Genomic DNA, 27,770 nt, shown 5'->3' with positions numbered 1-27,770 from the left:
ACTTCTTCACGTCCTTCAATTTGTTTAAAAAGCTGCTTACTGTAAAATCATGTCTTTCTTTTTGTCTCCCTGTGTATATCTGCTTGCTTTCAAGATTAGGAACAACCTTTTATTTTTAAATTAATAATTGCTCTAGTTACTGTGTTAAGAGATATTTGAGAATGTGGACCTTAAAGAAACGAGGACGTGCTGGAGGAGTTTTTAGTAGAGACTAGCTAGAATATGATGAGGAAGTAGAAAGTATGTGAAGATAAGCTTTTCTTGACATTCCAGTAATGACTGGAAAAATGGAGATTAGAGTATTACTGTGGATATCAGATTTCTATTAGCCTCTTGAGACATTAATATTTAGGATAGATGTGAGTGGAAAATGATCTTCAAATAAATTATAAGATATTTAAAGTCTGTACATTTGTATTGCAAGATGACCCAGTGTAGTAATGAAAGAACAGAGTAGAATTTGAATGATTCAACTTTGTTCTCAACAAGATTTTAATGCCCTTAACTGTATTCTGTTTAGACTTTAAAAATACATGTATGAAACAAACATCAGCAAATCGGGATTTTTATCAGGGTTTGGAATGTTTACAAGGCATTTCTGAAATCATTGCTAGCAGAAGCTGGTGGAGGAAAAATACTAGTATAAGAATGATGCTGGAATTCCATTTAAAAAATATTAGCTGAGTCAGTTAGAAGCAGTTATTAGCTGAGTCAGTTAGAAATAAAGGAGCAGATAGAAAGGAGATAGACAAATCTGCAGGGCATGAATGAGAGAAGGATACAATCATCTCTTCTATTTACAGAAGGTTGCTTCTTAGCAATTGTCCTTCATAGGTAGTCAATGAAGAGGAAGGTGGGATTCAGGAACACTTGAATGGTTAATTGGAGGAGCTGACTGACTTTCTCTGAAGCCCAGTGAGTAGTTCTAGGTATTTTTTCCTACAAGCTGGTTGACCTTGTTCTTTTATGCTTTGCACAAAGATACTGAATTGGGAATGCCTGATTTTGGAGTTTCTATTATGTTAGTCAGAACTGTGATGAGTGTTCTAGGTTTAATCCATAATGTGTCAGCATACCCTGTGCTTACAATGCAGTTTTTGGAATGATCTCCAAGACTTTCCCAAGTAAGCATCATAGAAAAAGTCATATGTGTAAACTCTAATGGCAAAAGCATTTCTTTTTTGTACTGATTCTATTCATTAGCTGTCAGCTTCATGATTTTGACCAAAGATTATGTATATAAATAGATTTACTACTTGTAAGACCTCTTGACTATAGCAATTTTGCTAATTCCTGTAAAATGCTGGAGAATAAAATTCAGGGTGCTAATTGACTAGACTACAGGTTTCCAAAGAATAAGTCCTGTCATGCCATGCTGGTGGGACAGAAAGAAAATGATGTTCAGAAGCATGCTGAATTCACTGCCTGAGCCCTGTGCAGTGACTGCCTAAAAGCAGCAAGAAGTTGAGTAGAAGATGTGGAAACTTGCATTAGCTTGGAAGTATTTCTGTCCTCCCTGAAAGGGAAGAAAACTATATTTAAAGACTTTTCATTTATGAGAAAAGAAACCTAAGACCAATGGCAAGATGAAATCAGGTTTCTGTTCCAGATATTTCTAACTTCTCTTTCTTGAGGAATAAATCTGCTGTCTTGAACAAAAAGTCCATGTCTCCTTGCAGGGAAGATAAGTGTAGGTAAATGGTACTGCTTAAGGATTAGGAGTGTCATTATAAGACCTCTTTAAGTCTCTGAAGCCAGATTTGGTTTGGTGGTAGGGTTTTTTTCCTAAGAAGTGGAGAAAATGATGACATTCATTTGCAAAGTTGGAATTTTGAAATGTATGTGATACCATGTAGAGATTCTACATTAAAAACCGTGAAAAAATATGAAGAAATACCACAGGCTTTGTTTTTCTTGGGAGCTTTTCTTTTTTGGGGAAGAAAAACAGGGTAGGAGTGATATTGCTGATCAGTCTTGAACTGTTCTGATGAATAGACAATTCCAGGTATATAGTAGTTACCCCTTCTGTTTGATAGTATCATCATGAATATAGAGGTCTTTTACAACCTAAATGAATCTTTAATTCCATTATATTGCCTCTCTCATTGAATCCTGCTGTCATCCAAAAGGTAACTGATTAGTATTTGGAGGAGAAATTTGAGTCCCTGAATCCAGAATAAATCAATACCATCTTGGGTAGCTAGGACATAACATCCTTCTGTAGGAACAGTGTTTCACGGACAATTTCTTCTTGATTTTTAAGATAGGACAAGTTTAATAGGAAACCAGGAAGTAAGAGACATTTGTAATTAAAATTGTATCAGATTTTTGATAGCTAAGTAAAACTAGACTAGATTATTCTCTAGTTATTGGAGGAAAAGTTTGGCAAGTAAGTTGACCAGAGCCCAGTAGCAGACTTAAGTATCAGGCCTAATGTGCTGTTTTAGGTTTTTAGATAAGTTGCATGTGTTCCTAGCTTTAGAAAACAGGTAATTTGCCACTTGAGACAGGATAAGCCTCTGGCAAGAGCTATTGGCCTGAATTGAAGCCCAGGAGGTGGTTGGACTTGAGGAAAGGGAAGGAAAGGATCACATTAAAATGGGAGTTTTGTTCCATTTTAAGCAGAATGGAAGGATATTCTGGATCCAGGTTTTCTGTGGAAGCACATCTTTCAGCTTCATTGAATGCTGAGGTGACAGCATTTCCTTAATATAGACCTATTGTGTTTCAGTTGGGAAATTGTAATTTTAATATTTCTGCAGCAGTAAAATATACAAAACAGGAGCTAGAGCTTCAGGAAAGGGTGTGCTTTGGAGTAAGTTTCCCGTTCTTCAGGATGTCTGAAGCCTCTAAACTGCACATTATGGATGACAATACACTTTCCTCAACAGGCTGGAAAAAGCACTTGGATTTAATTATAGCATCTAGATTTCTGTATAGAAAAATATAGGTTATGTTCTGACATCTGTGGATAATGGCAGGATATGGTTCTGTGTGGACCACTTCAAGTCCAGGATGGCTCCCACTAAATCAAAGTGAATGTGTTGGCTGCTCTGTTAGACTGTTGATGTCTCTGTGCTTTCAGCAGTCTCACTTGCTTGGCAGCACTGTGTGCTACTTGGCAGTGTTATTTGGCTGGCTCTGGCCATTTAGGATATGTGGCACCAAATGGACAAATCAGCTCCCAACTTTACATGCAGGGGTACCTCGTGCTAACACAAAACTCTCTTGAGATGTAGGTAGATTTGGGGTTGGTTCACGGAAAAACTATCACAGTTGGCCTCATCATGCTCCTTGTTTCCAGACTGTGGCAGATCAACCCTAAAGCTGATTGACAGATAAGTAGTTCATGTCTGTCAGAATTGGAGCTCATACTCTTGAGTAGTGCAGAAGAGTGGACTTGTAATGGCTGCAGAAGCAGAATTGTGCAAATGTAGCTGTGCTCTGTATAAATTAAATTCAGCTAAACACCAAGATGTTTCAGCATTAAGCCAGTTTGGTTTTCTGCATGTTTCATGCACAACTCAGGCAACTGAGAGTTTACTGTACTTCTGGTGTCTCTGTTGGTCATCAGTATTGATAGATATTTTTTGTTTTGCTTCTCAAAATGGATCTGCTTTGCTGTAATGAGACCAAGTTATTAATTGTATCAAATTAGTCAAAATACATAGGTTATTGGTGAATACTAGGTGAGGGAAATCATGGAAGCATGTACTGCTGTGAGATGTTCAAAATTATTTATGTGCAGGAAGGTGTTGTGTTGAGCTTTGCATCATGGAAAGGACTCAGGGCAACAGTTCCAGATATCATGTGGTCTTATTGAGTATTTTTCATCTCTAGGCATGTAAATTTCTGTGCTATAAAGATTTTTTTAAAGAATGTGAGCAATGAAAACCAATTCATCCTTCACAGTATTAAATATGTTCTTCCTTTGAGAGTGTCAGTAACAAATGAGTTTCTGCACACAAATGCTATAGCAAAGACAAGTTTCTGCAGCCTCTATAAATATGCTTTCTAAATCAGCAGCTAGATTAAACCTGGTAGGATAAAATGTAGTTAAATCCTGCAACAAGAAGACTAGAGTTAAAATTATGACATCCTTGTTTTTGAGCATTTATGGGAATTTAAGGGAAGACAAAAACTTTATCCTTGTATGTTTGTCTTAATGACTTGTGGCTGTTAAAGGACCAAAAATGTTAGTTTCCTAATTTTTTAAAGGAGACTATGAAGTGCCTGTCAAGCAGGACCTTGAAAACAGCAGTGGAATTAGATAATTTTAAAAAGTGTAATGGATGAGATTGGAATAGAAGTGTAGGTAGAACTATGACTGATGTCAACTTAGAAGAAAGACAACACTGTCTAAAAAGGAAAACTAGGTAGAGAAGGGAAGTGCAATATTCAGAGATGTGATGTTTTGGAGATCTCATGGAAGCTCAATAAATCAGTTTCTTGATATGGCTACAGTGCTTAAACCATAAAGTTCACCTCTGGAAAGGATTGCTAGCGCTTATCTTCTGTAGTAGTGTATGTCTTTCTTAGTGTTCCCCTTTGAATGACTAAAGTGGAATTACTAGGCAAAAATACAAAGCTTTTAGGCTAAATAATAGGTATTGTTTTTATGAACATTTCTGCTTGTAGTTCTGGATTGTTCAGTTGTGGTGGTCCAATAATGGTCCAGTGACAGAGGCAAAAACGCTTGTAATCTTAATGCAGAAGATTATAGAGCTTCTTTCTAAACAGCAGTTAGCTCAGGTGCTCTTGAATATTCTTACAGAGCAAATTATCATAAATATAAACAAAAGTTAACATCATATCTACTTAATCTGTAGCAACGTATTGCAAGGAGTCTTTAACTGGCTTTGAAAATGAGTAATGTGAAATGTTGTATTTTGGCAAATCATCAAAATCAATTTCCTGTTACAGGGATAGTTTCTCTTTTATCTTCTCTGAAATAACCTTTTCTCTATGAATTTATTCATGCTTGAATGACATGATTCAGCTACCACTAAGCAGAAACAATTCTATCAGGTTCAAGTTTCATGAGTGTAGTAGAGTTATCTCCTGACACCTGGATGGCTTGTGAAGTGCTTGGTTGCAGTTCATTAGCCCCTTTTGAGTACCTGGGGAAAAAAATTGAGCACTTGAAAGACATTCCTAGTGTTGAGAGATTAATTACTTTTTTCTCGATGTTTTTAATATAGGAACCTTGAATACTTCATTTAATAAATCAGAACGTGAGAAAGCAGATGATAAAATTTAGAACAGAGATGTAACTGATAGCTATAGAAAAATTGACAGCAAAACATATGGCTGTTTAATGGAGGGAATCTCTTGTCACAGCAAAGCCACATAGAACCTCTTGATTAATTTTTAGTGCATCTTCCAAAATATGATTTCTCTGTGGTTTTTTTTTTGTCTTTCTGACTTCTGCTCCTTAATGCAAGGATTTTTTTTCAGTCCCATTCTTTATATGGTAGGAAAAAAGTTCTAAGAGTAGGACTTAGAAGTGAGCTTAATTTCCCATCTGTACTCTAACAGAAATTATCTAGTTTGCCCTCAGGAACTGAAATGGCTATAAATTCAGATCTTGCTTGGCTAAGATTGTTTATTCCCCTCTCTTCCCCTTTGTAACAAGTTTTCATAATCATGGTGTTTTTTGCACCCCTGGGAAACAATTCATTGTCAAGTTCACTAGTGTCTTGTTCATAAGTCACATGTCCAATCATTCTCTCAGGTCATTGTGTAGTAACGATGGGATTGTCACTTGACTGTCATGACAAACTGTATCCCTATTTCCTGGAGCAATCTTCAATTCAGGACAGATCATCAGTTTTCTTTATATATCACAACTGTTTTCCACCTGAAGTTGTAAGCTTGTGCATCAATTACACCTTGGTGGTTCTTGCTCTGTTATGAACTACTGTGACAAAAGGTTGAAAAAATTCTGAGACAAGTTTTCTTAAAAATGTCTTATGTCCTCTATTAACCTGCACATTTATAGCCTATTGAGACCATTTGAGTTGTTCACTGTGGGCTCACTACAGTGTGTGCTTTGCAAGGTTCTAGTGCTAAAAGCTGGGTGGTTTTCACTAAAGGGATTTGTTCTTTTCTTCCTCGCTCCATGAGTCAGCGTAGGCTCAGTTCATGAGTGGGTAAGGGATAGTCTAGTTTTTATCACAAAATTCTGTTGTGTTGACAATTTATTAATAGTATTTTAATTTATTTTAATTCATTAAGAGTTTACTGTGAAGACTCATGAAATCTCAGCTGATTTATATTAACTCTCTTTCCTACACTTTGAATTCTTGTAATTTGGCTTTCCGTCTGTAACTTGAACTATTGCAATCATTACTGAAAATATAACTTGTTATTGGGAGCTGCCTTGATTTCCTGCACTTATTTTTCTCATCTCTTCACCCAAGCAAGAAGTGCCAGTAGTGTGATCCTGTGAGTTGGGATAACTAAGTATGCGTGTGAGCTGATAGCTTCTGTTGCTTTGATAACAGTTTTGTATTTTCAGAGTATCACAGTGCATATAATTTGTGCTTTTTCTATTTTAAAAGACCTAACATCACAATCCAACTAACAAAACCCAAGAGCTTGGCAGGGTAAGCATTCTTTTGGAGAATAAATTTATATCTTCAAAGTGTTAATAACAGAAACTTTTTTATATATCATGACTTGAAATTTCTTAATTCCGAAACTGCAGAACAAGGAAATACACTTGCAATGGAATGAGTAAAATGTTTCATTTCAAACTAGGATCATTGTATTCCAGTACAAAAAGAATAAAAAATTAATCCACTTCAAAATAATATTTCGGAAAATGAAAAAATAATAAATGGTTGAATTTCTTTTGCCTGCTGTTGCTCTTTTCACACTGGTTTTTAGATTGGATCAAAACTTGGAAATTAAACCTGCACTGTGTTACTGATGGAATGTGGTCTTATGTTTCTGTTGCCAGCTTCCAAAGTATATGTGTTCTGACAGCCATATCCTACATATTAATCAGCAATGTATTTTTTTCCAGTGAACAACATGATAAAAATTATACATAACAGAATTTTTTATTGCTCCAATAAATTTGAGCTGAAAGCGCTTTAATTTTATTCTGTAAGGCCAACAACAGTTTTAGCTCTGATACCTCAATGGTCAGATTTTTCCTTTTTGTGATAAGGATTGTCTACTTCTGTATTGGAGTAGACTCAAACCAGACTATTCCAACATGTGAAGGGGCTGGGAGTGGGTGGTAATGTAATTTCTGGAAGAATTGTCTTTTGAAGCTCACACTGAGCTCTCTGTCTGGGTATGACAACTGCGAGAAGAGGCCTCATTACAAATATGGTCTCTAAATGCTGTAAAATAAAAAAAGAGAATCTCATTTGTTGATAATGCAAGTAAGTGAAACAAAAGCCTATCATGGGTTTAAATTTTATATGCTGTCTTAATGAAGTATTAGCAGCAAGATACGTTTAAACAATATTTCTTCTTACAGTGATGGTTAATGTTAGTAGCTGAAGCGTAGACAGTTTGAGACTTGAAAAGTCTAAGCATTATGCATGTCTATGTATATGTGCACACAGGAAACCTCGACCTGTCTCACAGCTGGTTGCACAACAGGTTCCTCAGCAATTTGTGCCCCCTACACAATCAAAGAAAGAGAAAAAAGACAAAGTAGAAAAGGAAAAAAGTGAAAAGGAATCAACAAGCAAAAAGAACAGTCATAAGAAAACCAGGTAAAAAATTTAGAAATTTTTGCAGTATTTATAAAATGTCATTTATGAACAAAAATAAGAAAGTGTTCTTTGATTTTACTGCTTTCTAAGTGCTATGGCAAACAGTTAAGTTATGTATTGGTGTGAAGTTTTATTCATTTAGGCTGTCTATAAAATACGAAGACCTGCAGTGTGTACTTGTGGCCAGAAGATGGAGATCAGCTGAACAGAGAAAGGAAGACTTTTTAAGGGTTATTTAGTATATTGTTTTAAGGGTTTATAGAAGTATTTTTCATACCATACAAAACTGTTGATAGGCAAATTTATTATATTAATCTCTGGAAAAAAAAGGGTATGGGAGTGATTAGTTTTCATGCAAAATAGTAGTGGGAGGAGAGAGAACCAGTACCAGACTGCAGATGAGTAGGGAAAACAACTTAGTTATTGATAGCCTTGTAGAACCCTTCAGCTTTGAAGGCCTGAACTAGGCATAAATTAATCTGACAGGATAAGGTATGTCAATTACTTAGTGACAGAACTCTATGCCACATCTGTGATGCTGAAGGACTCTGAGAAGTGAAAACATGAAATATTGCAGTACAGACAAGCAGTTGTAAAAGCCTTGATCTTACTGTAAGGAAGGAGGGTGCAAACTGCTAAACAAAAGCAGCAGGTTTAACCCCTAATTCATCATAATCTAAAATGTGGAACTATTGATTTTTTTTTTGGAAGCACTCCAAAATAGCTCAGCCAAGAAATATCCTTTGGGATTAGTTAGGCAGAGAAGTACCAGATGCTTCTGTTGTGCCTGAAATAGGATCATTAGGATGAGAACAAGGGAGAGACTGAGTCAGTAGAGAGCAGTCATTAGGAGAGTCATGATTAGGATTAAGGACACGGAGGTGTTATTTCCTTTCCTTTTTTTCTTTTTTAAATACTCAAATTTGTAAGCTTACCTCATGCAGCCAAAGTACTTCAGTTATGAAGCATTTGATGTTAGCATAGTGAGCTTTAGTTAAGCCAATTATAAATTGAAATATTAATGGGTAAATTGCAATAATACAGTAAAAATGCAAAAAGTGAGATAGGGAAAGATTAAGGAAATTAGAAAAGTAACTAAAATAAAATCTTGAACTGAAATACCAGTATGACCTTGCATTAAGAATTGACTTTTGTTTTTTTTTTAATGCTTCAAACAGTTAATTTTTTCTAATAATTGTTTCACTAATATGATAGTAAGTTAAGTTTGGGCAGATTTCTTCAGTATTCTTTGAGAAAATGATATCCTTTTCTTTTTGCCTTAAAATGTATATATTATTGCTGGAAACAACTACAAAAATCTTCATGCACTCTCAGTATAATTAAGAAGCTCCAGGTACACTTGCACAGCACTTGCACAAGTTGATAATTCTGGAGTTTTCACTCTATTCCCATGATGCGCATCAGCAGATTTCCAGATTTTTCTGAGTTGCTTCAGTCATGCTGCTTCAGCCTCAGGGGAGCATGATGTCAAAGCCTATCTCAGTTGTAGTGGAGAAGAGACATGAGTTGTTTCAGCTGAAGTGAATGGGAACCAATTCTACTTCAAGCAAAGTTGATGGTAGGGTAAAGGTTAGAGCTTTGCTGTTGTCATATCTGCAAACATGTGGTGTCATTTTATTGCAGCTTGAGCCAGTGATAGCTGTGGAGTGAGTTAAATGCACAAACTGTGCTGTTCATAACTGCTTGTATGAATTCAGCTATCTGGTATCAGTTTTTCATTATGATCATGGGAAAGGACTAAATTGGAAGTATTTTATGCATGCCACTAGCAAAAATATGATGGCAAAACATAAGTATGGCATGTACTGAAAATCAAACAATTGAAAGATTGAATGAAGATGCTTACTCTGTCAACACTAGGTATCATTCATTTCTGCATAATTTAAAACAGACCCTATACCAGGAATACCAGAGTTATACTGTGAATGCCAGGTCCAGTTCAAATAGTATACTAGTGGTCCCAGTGAGCTTTTGAAATGAGGTAACACCTGCAGCAAGTTAACACTGTCTGTGCTGTTGAATCAAAAGACAGACACCAATATCTTCATTCCTGAACATCATTTTCTCTTAGAATTGTTGCTTCAGGCTGCTGCAGAGATGGATGTTTCCCTGGATCAAATTTATAACTTTGCATAGTCACAATAAAGAAAGAATTGGGGTTTTAAATTAAAAACCTTCACATAACGCTGCACAGTGATGTTATTCAAAATGTCAACTTCTAAATAGTTTTAGGAGATGGTAATGTGTTACATTCAACTATTTCAATGTAAAACATACTAGGAAGCACTCCACTTTTAATACTTCTGGTACTTTGTTCTCCTACCTATTACATGTTGCAAAAATAAGTCTTCTATACACATTTGTTCTTCTGACTCTTAAAAAGTAGAAGGGAGACAAAATAATAAGATGGTGTGTGTGCTTTTAATATGATTATTTGCTTTATTTAGGCCAAGGTTGAAAAATGTGGATCGAAGTAGTGCTCAGCATTTGGAAGTTACCGTTGGAGATCTGACAGTCATTATTACAGACTTTAAGGAGAAAACTAAGTCACCACCTGCTTCCAGTGCTGCCTCTGCAGATCAACACAGTCAGAGTGGTTCTAGCTCTGACAACACAGAGAGAGGAATGTCCAGGTCATCCTCACCCAGAGGAGAAGCATCGTCACTGAATGGAGAATCTCATTAAAGTTTATTTCCTTCAGTTTCATTAGTCTCTTCAAAACATGCAAATACGTAAGTTCTGTCACCACATTTTCATGACAGATTAGTCATGCATAATTGATATGTTGACTGGAACACAATGCAATTTAATAAAAAGAAAGAAACAAAGTGCAGTAATAGAAACAATAACAGCATGAAGCTCAGTCAGGGGAGGTTTAGGTTAGATACCACAAAAGGTTTCTCACCGAGAGGGTGTCTGGGGACTGGAACAGGCTCCCCAGGGAAGTGGTCACAGCACCAGCCTGACAGAGTTCAAGAAGTATTTGGACAATGCTCACAGGTGCATGGTGTGACTCTTGGGGCTGTTCTGTGCAGGGCCAGAATTTGGACTCAATGATCCTTGTCGGTCCCTTCCAACTCAGCTTATTTTGTGATTCTATAGTAATTTAAATGCTATCTACAAATGCTTAAGCATCTTCAGACCAACTTTTTAATCTACATGTGTAAGGGTGCCATGAAAATGTGGTTTGAATGTTCATTATGCAGTGTTATCAGTATGTCCATTTTCACTTTTAGTTTAGTGAATTCTAACACAACTCTTGGAAGCTCTACTATTGGCATGTACTGAATTTAAATTTTTATAACATAGTTCAAGCTGCCTAAATATGTATTATTTGAGAATTGTGAAACATAGTTATATGTATGCAAGTCAAAGATCAACTTAATTATTGCTGCAACAGAATTTTCATAATAATTATCTTCTTAAAAACACCTGCTGGTACTTGGTGTGGTTAAATAGGAAAAATGTTATTAAAGAAAACATTTGTATGGATTTTTGCCAATGTTTGACACATTTTACTAGATTACTGTTACTGAATTATGTTGATGGTTTTACCAATTTTTTTTGACACTTAAAACACTTATTGCAATGTTTACAAGCAAAATAGAAAACACATTCTAAGCATTGATTAGTTAACCTTGCAATTCAGGTGAAGTACTGCATTGTCGCTGTACACTGGTATTTTGTGTTGTGTAACAAATACTGAACCTCAGATGGTGATGCATTTGGCAAAAACTATTTGGAATTATGAAAGTTTGGAAAAGCTTTAAAAAGAACAGATCTGCAGTTCTCATTTCTGCTTAGTGCTGTTTCCTTGCCCCAGATTTTTCTAGTGTCACATAGTCACTTCTGTCAGTACAGGAATATCAGATGTTGCACAAGAATAAGGAAATAATAATTCTATTTTTTTTTTGTTCCTGAATCAATTTTTTAATATTGAATTGGCCTGTTAGAATATATTATGTCATAAATCATTTGAAAAAGACTCAGTATCCTACTTTATGGCATAAGCTGTCAACATTTACGCACTTAGCAATATACTGATAAAGAGCAGAACTATTTACAATACCATCTGGTATTATGTAAAATTACCAATAAAATATTTTTGTGAATACAGATTTTGCATTTTTGTTTACAACCAATAAGTGTTTTGATACATACATACAATTCATGTATAGATTTTAAATTATATAATCTGGTTCAGTACAAAAGTCCATTTAGCTCCTTTTAGTGAGGTAGGGCACTTACACTCCCGTGAGCCTTTTCTTTTTCATTCAAAGTAAATATATTTTTAAGCCTATGTGGAAGTTGGATGGACCTTCTTGGTAGTGAATCCAGCCCCAAATTATTACCCACATATGATACGTCTTCTTAACGGCTTAAAATAATGGATTTTTGTAGCCCCTGACAATTGTGATGTTTGGTGGTTTCTTGTAGTAATGTATTTTTCTGTTTTTAATGCAGTACTTCTACAGGCACAATGGTACTGTTCTATTTTGTAAGATGCTAGTTGTGAAATACAGTTAGTTGCATAAAATGAGAGTCTGATGTGATATCTGAGAACATACATACCTCATTCCTTGGTGTTGCTGTTTAAACTTTTTAGACATCAAATGTTAATTATAGGCTGTTTCAGATGGATAACTACTGACCTGTTTATTATGTATTCTGCTTTATCTTACTGAAAATAGGATGTCTGTTCATTGCTGTTACCTGGCCAAATTTAGTATCTGTAAAACATGCTTTTTAAGGTTCTTAAATGTTTTTGGGGCCGGGCTAGTGTTCAGAATAACTTACACTAGTTTTTAAAAGAAAAAATACATGCTTCTCTACTTTATTTTTTTATATTTTATTTTTAGGTGGGACTATTTGCAGGATATACTGATGTAATGGATTACAAAAGAGCTGAAACTGTTTAAAGTAAGCAGTTTAGGGTTGTAAATATCATTGCAAGAAGTTTTATGAAATGTGTTTATGAATGTTTATGAAATGTGATTATGGAATTTGAAATTTAATGAATTTTAACACATTTCAGAATTCCTTGCAAAAAAATAGTAATCTATTACCAGTATTTCACTAAATGGGAAATATATTTTTATTTAAGTTTATGTGAATAAACCACCCAGCATTGCCAACAAAAGGACGCTATCTCCAGAATTAAGTAGCTATTTGGTTTGAAAGGAGGGATGGAGTGGATTTTACTATGATTCAACTGTCTCTAGAGAATAATCTCAAAAATGTGGTACAAATGTGGTTATCAAAAATAATGCAGAAAGTCTCAGTGTTCATTATGGAACAAGACATTGAAGAGCAATTGCTACTACAGGTGCTAAAGAAGTCAGCTAGGATCTTAAAAGCTGTGGTGGTTTTAACTGAACAATTAGGTTGCCAGAGTTTTATTGCAATGATGCTTGTTTTAGCATTAAGCAAAGTTAAGTTTTTGCCTGTTGGTGATTAAAAGAATATGACAATACTGACAGCAGAGTAGACAAATTCTAAGCAAAATACTGCATTTGAGTCTGTTCATAATATAATTTAAATGAACTTCACTTTCATAATTTCTAAATAATTTTGACTTGTAGTAATCCTAAATCCTTTTTTCTAACTGTAAATATATTTAATAGCATCTTTACTCCATTTATAAAAAGTGAAAATTTAATGTTGTAATGTGTTCTGATTAGCTATTTTTCTCTGTGATTGCTCTCTGCATAAGAACTGTTATTTGTTAAATCTATATATGCATCAGTCTTCAACAGCCATACATCCTGGGATGTTCATGAAATGGTGGCCCCACAAGGACAAGTGTGATAGTGTTCCATGTAAATGAGTTCCTTTATGTGCTGATTGATTGTCTGGTTTCAGAAAGGAAAAGGGGGGAGAAATGGGGGAAAATAAGTATAAATAGTTCATTGATAAAGTGTACAGTAATTCAGTCTCTTATCTTCCTAACTTTGCTATTAATTATAGGTGGTATAAGAAAAAGAACAAATATACAGTTGACTGATCTCTTTTTTTTCATGAATTTAAATCCACGTATTGGAGTTAAAAATTCTTCTACTCAGTAGCAGGTTGAATTATACCATATAAAATCTTGATTCCAACAAAGGAGGTAGTAACAAATAAATTACATTTCAAAATTTAAAATTCTTTATATTAAGAGTCAATAATTAAGAATATGACTGAAGTTTTAACCTATTATGTGTTTATCTAGATATTTGATGTTTTGGGGCATAGATTGTAAAATCTCAAAAATAGTTTGATTTTATAATTTGTGCACTTTACATTTTTTTTTTTAATATTATGAATAGCACATGTTCAAGTAGCCATGTGAGACAGTACTTTCTAGAATTTGTTCAATTGGTTCACTGTAGTGTTTAGGCTGGTCTTCTAAACTTCACATCTTGCTTCTCAAATTCTTTACTTCTTTCCTCTCCTGTCTCAAAAGCCTGACAGTTTCCTATGTTTTGCTGATTGATTTTACTTTGTTAACAGGATTGATTTGGCATGGAACTGTCTATTGTGTACTTTTTATCCAGGGTTCTTTAACTGTATCTGTTTGGGGTTTTTTTTTTCTGTGATATGCCTTTATTTGGCTCTTCTTCCTCCTAGGGAGTCTGGGTATAATTCATTCAAAATCAGAAACTGTAGGGAAATAGAAAGGCATTTACATTTAATTTCTCCAAAGGCAACAGCAAGTGCTATACTTGTAATAATTTTAGCCTGTGCTTACTCAGGAATAAGATAGAAAAAATAAAAAGTTAATGCTGGCTTTGGCAAGTGGACCAGTCAGTCAAATGTGGCATTTTAAAAATGCTTACTTCTATCTCAATGTTAAGATTTGGGTGTGCTGGAAACACAGCTTGAGCTTTCAGAGGTTTTCTTAACCTGAAATTATGCCCCAGAGCAGTCTGTCATTTGTCAGAGCAGTCTCCATTTGAAAGGTTATAACTTCAAACTAGCAAAAACTGTACAGTAAGAACAGGCAAACTGTGGAAGCTCAGATGTTTTTTTTTTTTGTGCTGTTAAAGTTTAAAAAGAGGAGAAACTGTTAAAAGAGACTTAGAAGACTTGTCTAAGACCACAATTATATTTAGATTAGCTTGACATCTAAAGAAACCATGTTTTAACAAGAATTAAGAGGATTTAACCACTAATTAAACTTGGAAAATTGCTTCATAAGTGAATTACAAATCATGCTCTATAGAAATTATTGTAACTTCCTGTTTAGAGTGGAGTAAATGGTACAACAGCAATGGAAATCTGCATGCGTGCTGGAAAATACTATTATCCAACAGCAAGTGATGTTTACATGACTTTGCTAAGACATTGTGCCAAAAGATTGTGATGTCTGTGAATGAGGTCTAACTTGTACCATTCGATGCAAACAGTGAAAAAAAATTCAGTGAAAAAACAAATTAGTTTCAGATCCTAGAGTCTTAGTAATGCAGGAGCTTATTACAGCCTCTATTTAAGTGTGTTGGTGAAAATTAATAAAAACAAACCACCACTGAATCACTCTGATGTATTCAATCCTAATCTTGCCCCTTTTATTATGGGAGACAGATAAAAGTCATCAGATAGGACTTGCTCTGTCTGCTAATGGCAGATTTTAAAAGCAAACAGTTTAATGTGCACAGGAAGTTTTAGGTGTACTTTTAAGAAGCTAAACATGGAAGATAAAGGGCAAAAGCATATTCTATAGATCTTTATTATTATTATTAAGAATAATTACAAGAGATTGCTGTCCCATTTGGGGTTTTGTAAAAGACAAAATTGTAACCTTATCTAATAGCTCTTTGTTCCATATGCTGAAAAAGAAAATCACCCCCCAAAAATACTGTTCAGTAACAGTAGTCTAAAAAGTAGTTCTAAAATTTTAATTTTCTAGAAAGTATGGCATATCTTGGCAGATGGAGGACTGTTTGAGCAGGACTATGCTTTCAGGATCTAGGCCACCTGGAGAAGTGTAGTCTTGGTTACACTGTTTCCTGTCATGGTTTAACCCCAGCTGGCAAGTAAGTACAGTGACTGGAGCAGACAACAAACACCATCCCTCCAAACATTCTCTTCCTTCTTCTTTCCTCAGCCCTACATGCTGAGCAGAACACCACATGGTCTGGGATATCCCTGTGGTCAGTTGTGGTCAGCTGTCCCCTCACAATTCCTTGTGCACCCCCTGCCTCCTCACTGGTGTGACAATAGAAGAAGCAGAAAAAGCCTTGACTCTGTGTAACCTCTGCTCAGCAACAGCTGAACTATCTCTGTGTTATCAACAGTGTTTCCAGCACAAATGTAAAACAGCCCCATGCCAGCTACCGTGAAGAAAATTAACTGTCCCAGCCAAAACCAGCATATCTGCGTATAAATACTGATCTTGGTCAAAGCAAAGTGAACATGCTTCCTCAAGCTTTTAAGACATGCAGCTGTAGACCAATGGAGCTCTAATTTACAGTGGAGTTACTGAGAAGATAGCTGAGGAAAGGAGACTATTAATGTATTTTTTTGATAGCTTGCTAACCACAGGCATGTAATTTGCCTCTTCTGTGTGAAGAAGCAAAAGGATGCAGAAAAAGGAAATAAATGTGACCCAGGCTCATGAAATGTGGCTCATGACCCTCTTCCCAAGATCACTAGATTCTACAAACTGCAAATTCTGTTTGGTTCAGTTAGTCCCAGTTATTTGTCACTAAAGAAGGATGGAGTTGTTCAATTACTTTGCATCTGTTAAGACAAGAGAGAGGTAAGGCCAGTTCTACTTTTTGAATACTCACTTTGTGAACACAGAGATCTAATTTACCATTTATATGCATCTAATATACAGCTGTCATCCATGAATCTATTTCAAGCTGATTCTTCTTTGCACAGAATAAATAAAAATGCTTCAGTGACAAGCCCAGTTCCTGATGGCACAGATCTCTGAGCAGGAAAGTCTGGCATCTGACTCATCATCTCTTCTGTAACAGTCTTCAGCTGTTAATTGCCTAGAATTAATCTAGGCAAGGGAAATCTCTTCAGGTTACATGTATTATCATTACTCCCACCTCTGAAGGAAACACATTCTGATTCCTGATACCTTCTCCTGTCTTTTCTTTTGTTTCTCTTAAATATATTTATAGTATAAATGGAATGCAGTGAGTTTGAAATAATTTATTATGCCTGCTTTTTAAAGTGGGGAAATTGACTGCTGTTCCCAGTTCTTGAACTATATTTTGGTTTCTTTAAGATCAGCATGGTCATACAGAATAATGGCCTGTGGGAGCTTAGAGGTCAATATCAATTTTGTCACTGTTGCCTTTGTTTCTATGTAATTGACTACCTGAAGAGATTCTTGCTGAGCAAACTTAGTTACACTGATTATGTACCATTCAAGCATTCTGTCTGAGGTACCTGGCATTCTATGATGCCAATTATCTGTATTTCTGAAAATGGTATCATTCTATGCTGGGAGGCTTCCAAATGTGGCAAAATAAGCAAAATTCTTTCCAGCTGATGGAGGCAAATATTGCCAAGTAAAATGCTTTTAGTTCCCACTGGAGAAGGAGATCTGAGGAGCATGCACAGATACTGAGTGCTTTCTCTGCTTTCCTACGGAAATCCCAAGTAGGAAACTTCTGTTTCTAAAATGTCAGACACGTTCAAAAACCCCCCGTCCAACAAAAAAAAAACCCACAAACAACAGTGTAATAAGGAGGGGGGAAGGAAGAAAAAAGAAAACGTATTTTCAGAATAATCCCTAGAAAAGCCATATAATGGCTTCTTTGTCTTTTTTGTCTGTTTAGTGTTCCTATCTATGTACTGTATTGGAAGTAGGCAACACACACTTCTTAGAGGTATGTCTTGCTTTATAACTCTTGATGGCTGTTGGTTGAATGACATTTGGCCTAAAGATGTAAGGTTTTGTGAATTAAATAGTAAATACCATGAATATTTCACTCTTGCATACAAGTTATTTATTGAAAGGGTGGAAGTTTAGATGTAAGAGTTAGGAACAAAATTAATTCCTGTCATACAATTAGCTACTACACAATTTTAAAGGGTCTAATTCCTGGACTGCTAAGAAAAGGATGGCTTTATGTTGCAAGGGTGATATGAACCTAGACTAGAATGGATGTGGCTTCTGAAGAGTTTTGTGGCCAGTAATTCATACGGCTGTTTTCAGTGATTATTCCACACCTTAACCTGTTAACCTTGAAGTGTTGTTAGAGCATCCTCACAAACAAATCAAAACTACCAACAGTACTGTCAGATGCTCTTAAAATTTACTAAGTGCCTTACACAGAGCATCACTGAGGCAATGATTCATTGCAAGGAAGTTTGGTAAAATATTTACTCCTCTGGTTGAAGTCACAGGTTGTTGGTTGTAACCAAGGTTATGTTCCTGGTTATACATATTAGAATCTTACATTTTATTGCTGATATGAGTACCTGATAAAAAATAGTCCAGAAATTTTTGAGGCTTTTAATTTGTAAAACACCCATTGTTTGGAGGAGATTTTTTTCTTCTAGCCAATTGTGATGGTCTACTGGAATATCACAGAAGTGAATAAAACTTGAGTATTTCTGGATGCTTTCACATTTCTCAGTTTCTCAGTCAAGGACAGTATTATTACCTTTCTTGAGAAGGGGTACCTAAATTGGTTTTGTTCATAGGGATTATGTTTATCCAACTAGTTTTTTAAGGATTTTATTATTAGAAAAAGGGCTTGTTATTTTGAAAACAAAAATCTTACCTGCCAGGTGTCTTCCCCAAAATGAGTAAGTGCCTTTTCTGTTCTGACTCTTAGAAGTATTTACTTTGTCAGATTGAATCTGAATGTCCTGGATAAACCAACTATTAAGTACCAAGTGTTACCAATGGCTTGAAATCCTTTCACTGAAACAAGAAGAGACAGATTGTAAGCCACTTGAATTGTTTTGAGACCTGATGTTATCAGAAGTTTTATAACTGCTACGAATAGTATACTTCTAAGAACAATGTAACTTTTCAGGAACTTGATATTGATAGGAAATAAATATTTATTAGAAGGAGTATATTAAATAAATATTTATTTACCAATTTGAGTAAGAGAAAATGTTACACCATGGGGGCAACAGTCTTGCTGTTAGCAGTCCTGACTACTTAATGGAAAGTAAAACTGAGGCCCTGGACACTAACTATAAAAAAAGGGGTAGTATTTGGTGAGAAATTGGGACTGTGAATTTTGTGTCCACATTCTAATAAAGTAATTTTTCCTACCTAAGTGTTTACCAATTCTCAAGCAGAAAAGAAAGCATGAGCAGATATCAGTAAGAGGCCCTCTGGTTTAATTGGTGCTGCTTCCTATCTCTGGTGGATTTTTTTTAATTTTTTTTAAACTTTGCTCAGGACTGGTACAGCTGAAAGTATATTTTCCCTTCATTCTTAAGCCTAGACTTTGAATGGAGTTTCTCTGAGACACTTTTGTAGTGAAATCGTATTCCCTACAAACATTGAAGACAAAAATAAACATCTCTGTGAATGAAAGATTTTGTGTGGTTGTAGTTTTTTAATGTGCACAAATTTAATTAAAAAAAATCTAAGGGTACTCTAAGAAAAACATAGTAGATTATCTACTTAAAAGGTCTCTGTGTAACACTCAGAAAGTACAATTTGCATCAGGTGATGCTACAAATTTTCTGTCTGATAAACTATGTTCAGTTCTATCATAGCACTCCTTTAAAGATGACCATACATTAACCCATTGGGATACTGCCTCCAACTGACCTCTTCCTGACCTCAGTTCAAAGACTATATGAAACAATATAAAATTCTGAAAGCTCGGCAGGAAAGCTGAGGGGAGGTGTCTGGAAAGAAAGAAACAGAAGGTATCACAGTGCAAAGACTATTTTTTTTTTACTGTAATAAATGGTACACAATTAATGATAATGGAATTGTTTAAAGATTTACATCCCTATAGTTATTTCACATTGATGACATATTGTTGGTTTCAGAGGAGCATAAATAAATGTTTTTGATGCCTAGAATAGTGACAAACATTGAAATGCCTTTCCCAGGAATAAATACTTCTTGCCTGTGAATAATCTGACAAGGAAGTATTTTTGGTGAAAATTAATGTAAGTGGACTACAACCTTGACTGGCATTGGGATGCTTGGGGTGTGTTATGATAAAATGGTAAATAAAATTATTAAGTTCAGAACGCCTCTCTGAATAGATTATTTGTAGTGTCTAGAAGAAAGTGCAAGAAGTACAAGTGGGCACAAACAGGATAAACAGCAGACTTGTTTGGGGATAAACAGCAGACTTTGGGAATTTGATGTCAAAATGCCAAGAAGCCTCTGCTAATTTATTAGCAGAGATGATTCATTACCGCTTTTGGTTATGATGGAAGTTGAGATATTCCTGGAAGTACTGCTTCTGAAGGAAGGAGCTATGAAAGCATCCATGCTTGCAAATTAAAGTAACCAATGAGGTAAGAAACTTGAGAAAGGAGGCTTTGTCTAAGGCTTCATCTCATTGTATGTAAAAACTGCTTTGCTACTGAAGCAGGTTATAAAACAGTGGTCTGTGTGGGTTCTTTCAATTTGTCTTCAATTCTACAGTTTTCATGTTCAGTTCTCTGAATTGTTGCCTTGCAGCTTGAGGCAAAGGTCCTACAAGGCATTCTTGAAAGAAGCTGATTCTCTTGTAAAGACCGTTGGAGTTTCCCATTTGTATAGCAGGTAATTGAAGTGTTGGCCATGAGTATAGGAGCTCATCCCCACTCCAAGGAAGCAGCATGTAAGGCTGGGACCTCCTTGGGTGCAGAATGCTTTAAATGCCACCCTGTCATTATTGGGCATAGATCCCCAAGTGCAGGCAGCAAGTGTTGGGAAGCTGTTGACGTAACTACCAAATTTGGTACCAGCAGAAATACTGACTAAATTGGCATCAGATACCAGAATGGGGCTATTGTGACTAATTAAAGGGGTCTAATTTAGTCTTACTTACTCATCTATTTTGCAAGAACAGGAGGGATTCAAAAGCGGAGAATAAGTTGTTAAGCCCTTCTATCACCCTTTTATTCATTTCTTTCTGCTATTGACTGTTCGGCAAGACTGCTACACAATTATGGGTCTGAAGATCAAAACAAATTTCTTAAATTCCACACAAATGTTTTGGCAGCCATGGGAGATCACAGCATTCCCCTGCAGATATGGGCCTGGTGCCTGGAGATAGTTTAGGACAGTGTCCAATTTCACTTTACCCTTTCTTGTCCTGAAAAAAAAAAAGTAAAAATTAAATGTGTAAAGCTACAGATAAAAGATGGGTAAAGGAAGGCTGAGTTATGCATACATACAGTCCTGAGTTAGCAGAACTTTAAATTATTTTGGGTGTTTCAGGCTCAAAGTTCAGCTCTACACAATATCCCAACTCCTCACTGGCTCTGCTGCCACTCGTGCAGTGGAAGGGTCTGAGAGCAATCCAGTTGACACCGCAGATAAGGCAGTGTGATGGCTGCAGACTGCAGGGCACGCCCAGGGCAGGCTGGCTGCTCACAGCACACGCTCGTGTGAGCTTCGGGCATGGCCACCAGCTCTGAGGGTGCTGGGTGCCTTAGCCACTTGTCTGTGATTTGGCTGTTCTATTCAGTGTTAAAAGAAGCAGTCAGTAAAAAGGTCAATATTAGTGTCTTATCTCTTCCTGGTGATTCAAGTACTAAGTGCTTTTAACAACTACCACATTTGACTGCTTTTGAAGCAGTCATGGTTTTGAATTCTTATTTATGAAAATTGAGCAACCCTTAGAGAAAAAGATGTAGAGAGACAAACACAGTAGCATTTTCTTTCTCTATCTCTGACATTGTCTCTACACTGGTTTACATGTAAAATTCTCCTTGAAGGGGAAGTAAAATCAGGGTACAGATGAACAAAATATAAAGGTAAATAAATTGGCAAAGTCAGTCAACACTTTACCTGGTTTGACTGACTGACCACTTTCCAAAACACCTCCTTACTGAATGACCATCTGTTGTCTTTTCCATTCGAAACAGGAGCTACTGGCTCCAGTGTGTCATCTGGCTTGCATTGCTAAATGGCTCTGAGACCTGACAACTCTCCTATACCTCTGTTTCCACTCATAAGGACAGCTGGCAGTTGTCATCTAATTTATTTTTTCATTTTAGCTGTTTGCTAGATGTAGTTTTGCTTTCCTAGATATGCAGCCTTTTTTTGATTGGAACTAATAATAAAATGCATAAAATGTTTACATCAAATATTAAATAAACCCCACCCCAAAAATAAAAAGGTGGGTTTTTTGTTTATGGTCTGAATATTTCCTGGGCTAATGCATTCATTTTAAAGATCTTTAAAAAAAAGTGAATAGGATAACATACTTAGTACAAGTAGTATAAATTCACTGTATGGAATCTGCACTGTTACTGTGAAATGGAAAAAGTAAAAAATACCTTAGATAACTACTTTCAGATTATTTGGCAATATTTAATCTTAAAAATTGAACTTTAAAGGCATAATGTAAAGTTACTGTTGCGCATGGTTACTGCTAGTAAATATTTTTTCTATTAGACATAAAAAAATGTTTTATAGAAATTCAGAAACCCTGATCTGAGTATCGGGACTCAAAACACCCGATGCTGTAGCAAACAACAGCAGGACACAATAAGGACTTTTAAACTTAAATATGTATAAATAAAGAAACAAGTAAACACCAGCCCTTCCTGCCTTATTTCTCTGTTTATTGTATATGGTACGTATTTGCATAAGTAAGAATGTTTGCTTTGACTCTTTGCAAAAGTACTTTAAACACAAATCATAGAATGGTTTGGGTTGGAAGGGACCTTAAACATCATTTAATTCCAACCCCCCTGCCATGGGCAGGGACACCTTCCTTTAGACCAGGTTGCTCAAAGCCCCGTCCAACCTGGCTTTGAAAATTTCTAGGGAAGGGGCATCCAAAGCTTCTCTGGGCAACTTTTTCTGATGTTCTACATCTTCATAGCAGTTTTTTTCTTACATCTAACCTAAACCTACCTTCTTTCAGATTAAGGCCATTTCTCCTTGTCTTACCAATTACATACCCTTGTAAGAAGTCCCTCTCCAGCTCTCCTTTTGGCCCCTTTGGGTACTGGGGGCTGCAGTTAGGTCTCCCCAGAGCCTTCTCCCAGCTGAACAAGCCCAGCTCTCTCAGTCTGTCTTCACAGGAGAGATCCTCCAGCCCTCGGTCATCTTCACGGCCCAGCTCTGCACTATCTCAGCAGGTCCTTCTTGTGTTGGGGACCCCAGAGCTGGACACAGTACTACAGGTTGGCTCATTTCAGAGTGGAGTAGAGGGGCAGAATCCCCTCCCTTGCTCTTCTGCCCACGCTGCTTTCATGCAGCTCAGGACCTGTTTGGCTTTCTGGGGCTGTGAGCACACATTGCTGGGTCGTGTTGAGCTTCTTGTCAACCTCTGGTTTAGAGACAAGGATATCACATGGGATGTTTCAAATGTTTGCACAAGTGCGCAGGCATATGGCATCTCTGCACTTCCCTCATCTATCAACATTCTAAGCCCACTGCAGAAGGTCACCAAATTTGTCAGGCACAATTTGCCCTTGGTAAAGCCATCCTGGCTGTCACCTATCTCCTCTTTGTTATACCCATGCCAGGTACAGTCTTTGGAAAGTTTCAGATGATGCAAAGATATAAAAGTCCAACACTGAGAATCCCTTCTGGACTGATGTTCAGGAGCTCCAAGTGTAGAAATCTTTTCAGAAAAAGGAGCACTTGACACAAAACCATTGAAAAGAAAAACACAAAAAGAAAATTATCTTTGTCCTCCTAGAAAGTATTCATTCTGCTTTTTAAATGTAGTTAACTACTAAATACTGTGCAAGTCTACATATACACATGCTTATTAGTTTAGAGCACAAAACTTGAACTTTCTTAAGAGGAATGATACAAATATTTTGACTAATGTTCAATAACTTACAATTATTCACAGAGGATCTATTAAATAAATTTTGAAGTGTACTATTGATAAAGAAATAATTGATTCAAATTAGAAGAAATCAGGAAATGTGCAAGGTATCACACCACTTCCTAAACAGTTCACAAGGCAGCTTACTTAATTTTGTGCACTATTGTCCTTGACGTTTTCCCTATTTCTATTGTCCTTGGGTGCTATTGTGATTATCAACAATAATTGCAAAATATTTTTAGCTCCTGCTTGAAGTAGGTTGAACACACTACAATGCTAAACAGTGAGAGCTAAATAGGAAAGGAAAGGGGGAAGGTAATAATATTTTGGTTATCAATGAAAATTGATTTTTCAGAGTTTTTGTTAATATTTTATACACTAGGAAATTTGAAGGGGTAGATGCAATAAGAGTGGAAGGCAGTTGTACCAAGCTAAGTCTTTTTCTTAAAAGTTAATAGGCAGGGAAAAAAGTGATTTCTGGCAGCAAGAGAACAGGGTCATTGCCCCAAGAAGTCTGATGATACCATATGTACAACACATGGCAGCAAGGCAGCTTCTTCCTGCTTACCCATCGTTGCAATCTATCATAGCCAAGTGCTGACACCGCAGCTTGTATGAAAGGGCACGTGAACATCAAAGGAAGTGTCTTTGCCTTTGAAAAACCCTTAACTGGTCTGCATACAGGGCAGTGTTGACACAAATCTATCAGCGCAAAATCTTATTGCTTTACCAACTTAAATAATGGTTTAATTTTGTGAAAGAACAAAAGCAGGGGGAATGATGCAAATGCAACTGATTAGGACTTTTTTTTAAAGGTATGTTGATCTGATTTATCTCTTTATCTAATGAGTTGTTAGAATGTTGGTTTCCTTTTCTGGCTCACAGTGACTGCTCTTATGACCCTTATGAACCCACTTGCAGAAATATCAGATGCTGATTCTTTAAAAAAAATTGTCACCTGTAGTTTATTAGCATAATTTTTTTTCTGGATTTGAGCTGTTTTCTGGAAGTAGTAAATATAACTGAATACTAAAGATACAAGAGATACATGGCTAAATAACTAAATTCTAGTCAAGAAAAGTATTAAAGATTTTGATTCATTAATAAAAGGAGATAATCTTGCATCTGATTGTAACTCTTCATGTTTTAAGTTAATTAAAGACTAGCAGACCTTGTAGCATAAAATGTTACATATTGTTCATAAACTATTCATGGTGAGTAATAAAGATATATAATTATAAATATTTAAAGAATTTATAAAATTAATTGGGTAATTATATACCATCTGATAATGGTTTTTTCCTCAGTGATAAAGTTTAGGTATGGCATTTCAATAACTTTTGCTTATTTTCCTTATTCACAAGGCCAAGTTTGTAGTAAGAAGCATTTTATCTTTTATCAGACCAACTGATACTTAGATTAAATGGACAGATTTTGCAGTTTGAAAAAAAGCCTTGTGTGTATGTAAGTTTAGCTGTTTTTTTATCCCCAGTAGCAAGAGAGGGCTTAGAAAGATGCTTTCTCTCTGACCTTGCCTTAGTTATATTCTTAGAACACTGCAGATATATTCTCATTCATTAATTATTCACATATTATTGAACAGCACTGAATGAAGAGAAATCCTTAAATTCATACTTGGGTAATGACATGGTTGATAATAATAATAAAAAAAATCCTCCCTCTGTCACCTCTCTGTAGCACTCCTTATTTATTTTCTCCTCTAAAAATTATAATTTCTTCTTCTGAAGCATGAGACCATGATTACTACCCATCTGCCACATTTATTCTTGGTGCCACTGTAACACCCTTCAGACCTCATTTTCCCTGGCTGGAACTCTTCCATATAAAAGACAAGTGTCACACCTCAGCAGGGAATAAGTGGTCTCTGCTTTTAAGCTTGCTGTCAGCAAATACTCCATTATATCTCTACTCTGATTCTCATGTCTGTGTTACTCATGCCCTGCCATATGGACTTGACAGTGTGTGTAAAGGGCTGTGAAGTGAGAGTGCAAGAATTCATGACACAGCTCAGCAGGTGCAGTGAGAGCAATGAACCCGATTTTGAGCACAAACACAAAATCAGGGAAGCTGAATGGCAGGCTGTGGCAGAAAGCACTAAGAAACACAGAACAGAGGGGCAGAAAGCCCAGCTAAGACCTTGAGTGGTGCTTTCAGAGCTAATTCTTCCTGCAATGCAAGACAGTAACCTCCTTCCAGAATTCTTTTTTACAAATCCTCTGCCATTTCATCTATGACATCATCACCACCCTGCCATCTCTGGCCCTGATTTCTCTTCATCCTCTCTAGTTCCTTATTTCTCTTGAATTCTATGTTTTGGGGTTTTTTCTCAGCCTCAATTTCCCTGCTTGTATCTTTTAATAATCATCCCAGTATCTCCACTGCAAACAGAATTCAGTAGCCCATATTTTCTGAGGGCCACCTTTTCTCCTCATTTCTTTTTTATCTTGAGGAAGTGGTGATGAACAATTTTGGCATTACTTCTCTTCCAGCTACCAGAATCATCCTGCTTTCTCCTTCTTTCAAGCACAGCCAAGACCAGCAGTAAGCTATGGCTCAGGTTTTATGGGCAGTCACATATAACATACATCCTTAGACCACAAAAGCTATAACAGAACTATTGTTTTTTATGGTTTAGGGGAAATCATGTCAGCATTGTCTTAAAATGCAGGGTCCTGAATGAGGATATTATCACTTGTTTTAAAAAAGGATGTTTCTAGTCCATAGAAAAAATGTGAGCCAAATGCACTATAACTACAAAGAAGTAAGCAGAATTATTCCAAACTTGTATTTTTTTAAACCATGCCAGAAGCTGAGGGAGCAGCACTGAATAATGACTTTAAAATACTTACATTGACAATAGTATAGGTTAGTTAAACGGGCCTTTGCTCCGTGGTCTGGGCTAGAGGGAGAGGATGCACAACTGTGCTGGATTCAGCTGAAACCCAACCAATACCCCATCTAGCAAGATGTAGAGCTATTATTTCTTCTGCCACTTCCCCAGACCTACATTTTGTTGTCCAGAACCATGACTTGGTGAGCTAAAACACCCCTATCTTTGCTAGTGACTGCAAACAAATCCTTCAGGCTCAGTTCTCCAAGGTTCTCTGGCCCAGCATCTCCCTTGCCCAGCAGCAGCCATCTGTTCCTCTGGCCAGGGTGCCACGCCATCACCCGTGTGCCAAGGCCAGCAGAGGGAAGGGGCCTGGAGTCCAAAGTGATTTGCATGCTCAGACTGTGTCTGCACAAGGAGAAAGGACATCTGTGTAGCTTCAGCTGCCTAAGGAATGAGTGGGCATATCACAAAATGGGTAAAGGTTGGAAGGGACCACAGGGGGTCATCTGGTCCAGCCTCCCTGGACCAGAGGGTTCTCCTAGAACACATTGCACAGGCTTGTGTCCATATGGTTCTGGAATATCTCCAGTGGGGGAGACTCCACAACCTCTCTGGAAATCTGTTCTAGTGCTCAGTCACCTGCACAGTGAAGAAGTTCTTCCTCATATTCAGGTGGAAGTTCCTGTGTCCCAGTTTCTCCCATTGCCTCTTGTCCTATTGCTTGGCACCACCAAGAACAGTTTGTCTCTGTCTTCTTGGCACCCTCCCTTTAAATATTTATACGTACAGAATATCCTTGTGCAAAAGCAGCTGTGAAGCTTTCACACAGGAAAAGTTAGTGCAACAGAAACATTGAGAGGAAGGAAAGGGTGGCATTTTGAGGGAGCTTTAGCCCTTAATGAAGACACACACATGTTAGACCCTATAACAGCTTTACATTCTTCTTATATTGAGGTTCTCAAAACTGCACGCGGGATTCAAGGTGAGGCCGCACGGTGCGGAGCAGACCGGGACTGCCACCGTCTCTACTTTGGATATTTCGTCCCTCGACTTCTCCCAGGGACCAAGCTCGGGAGCCCTGAATGAAGACCAGACCGAGCTGAACACGGAGCCCCGATGGAGGAAAGGACGCAGCGGGAATAGTGGGGTGCGGCTTTTTCACTTTTGGGGCAAATAAACAGCGGGCGCCGCTGCGGCCCCGCCCTGCGGCCCGCCCGGCCCCGG

The 27,770-nt window shown here is 36.8% G+C and overlaps 1 protein-coding gene and 1 long non-coding RNA gene across 2 annotated transcripts in view; one reads left to right on the top strand and one right to left on the bottom strand.

The window, feature by feature from the left end:
- YAF2 (YY1 associated factor 2) overlaps positions 1–19,260 on the top strand; it is a 31,532-nt gene extending 12,272 nt beyond the window's left edge. Inside the window, exons 3-4 of the mRNA XM_064422461.1 lie at positions 7,584–7,736; positions 10,205–19,260. Coding sequence (XP_064278531.1) covers positions 7,584–7,736; positions 10,205–10,442 — 391 coding nt within the window. The 3' untranslated portion in view covers positions 10,443–19,260. The remainder of the gene's footprint in view (positions 1–7,583; positions 7,737–10,204) is intronic.
- Positions 19,261–20,482: 1,222 nt separating this feature from the next.
- Positions 20,483–27,722, bottom strand: LOC135301913 (uncharacterized). The gene is made up of 3 exons (XR_010363651.1): positions 26,667–27,722; positions 22,812–23,498; positions 20,483–20,992 (listed from the first exon to the last, which is right to left on the bottom strand). It is a non-coding gene; the product is annotated as an uncharacterized LOC135301913 (long non-coding RNA).
- Positions 27,723–27,770: the final 48 nt, after the last annotated feature.

The sequence above is a fragment of the Passer domesticus genome, chromosome 5 (genome assembly GCF_036417665.1).
Source record: "Passer domesticus isolate bPasDom1 chromosome 5, bPasDom1.hap1, whole genome shotgun sequence".
In the NCBI taxonomy this organism is placed as follows: Eukaryota; Metazoa; Chordata; class Aves; order Passeriformes; family Passeridae; genus Passer; species Passer domesticus.
The sequence above is the reverse complement of the archived record's forward strand: the minus strand, read 5'-3'. Positions and strand labels throughout refer to the sequence as shown.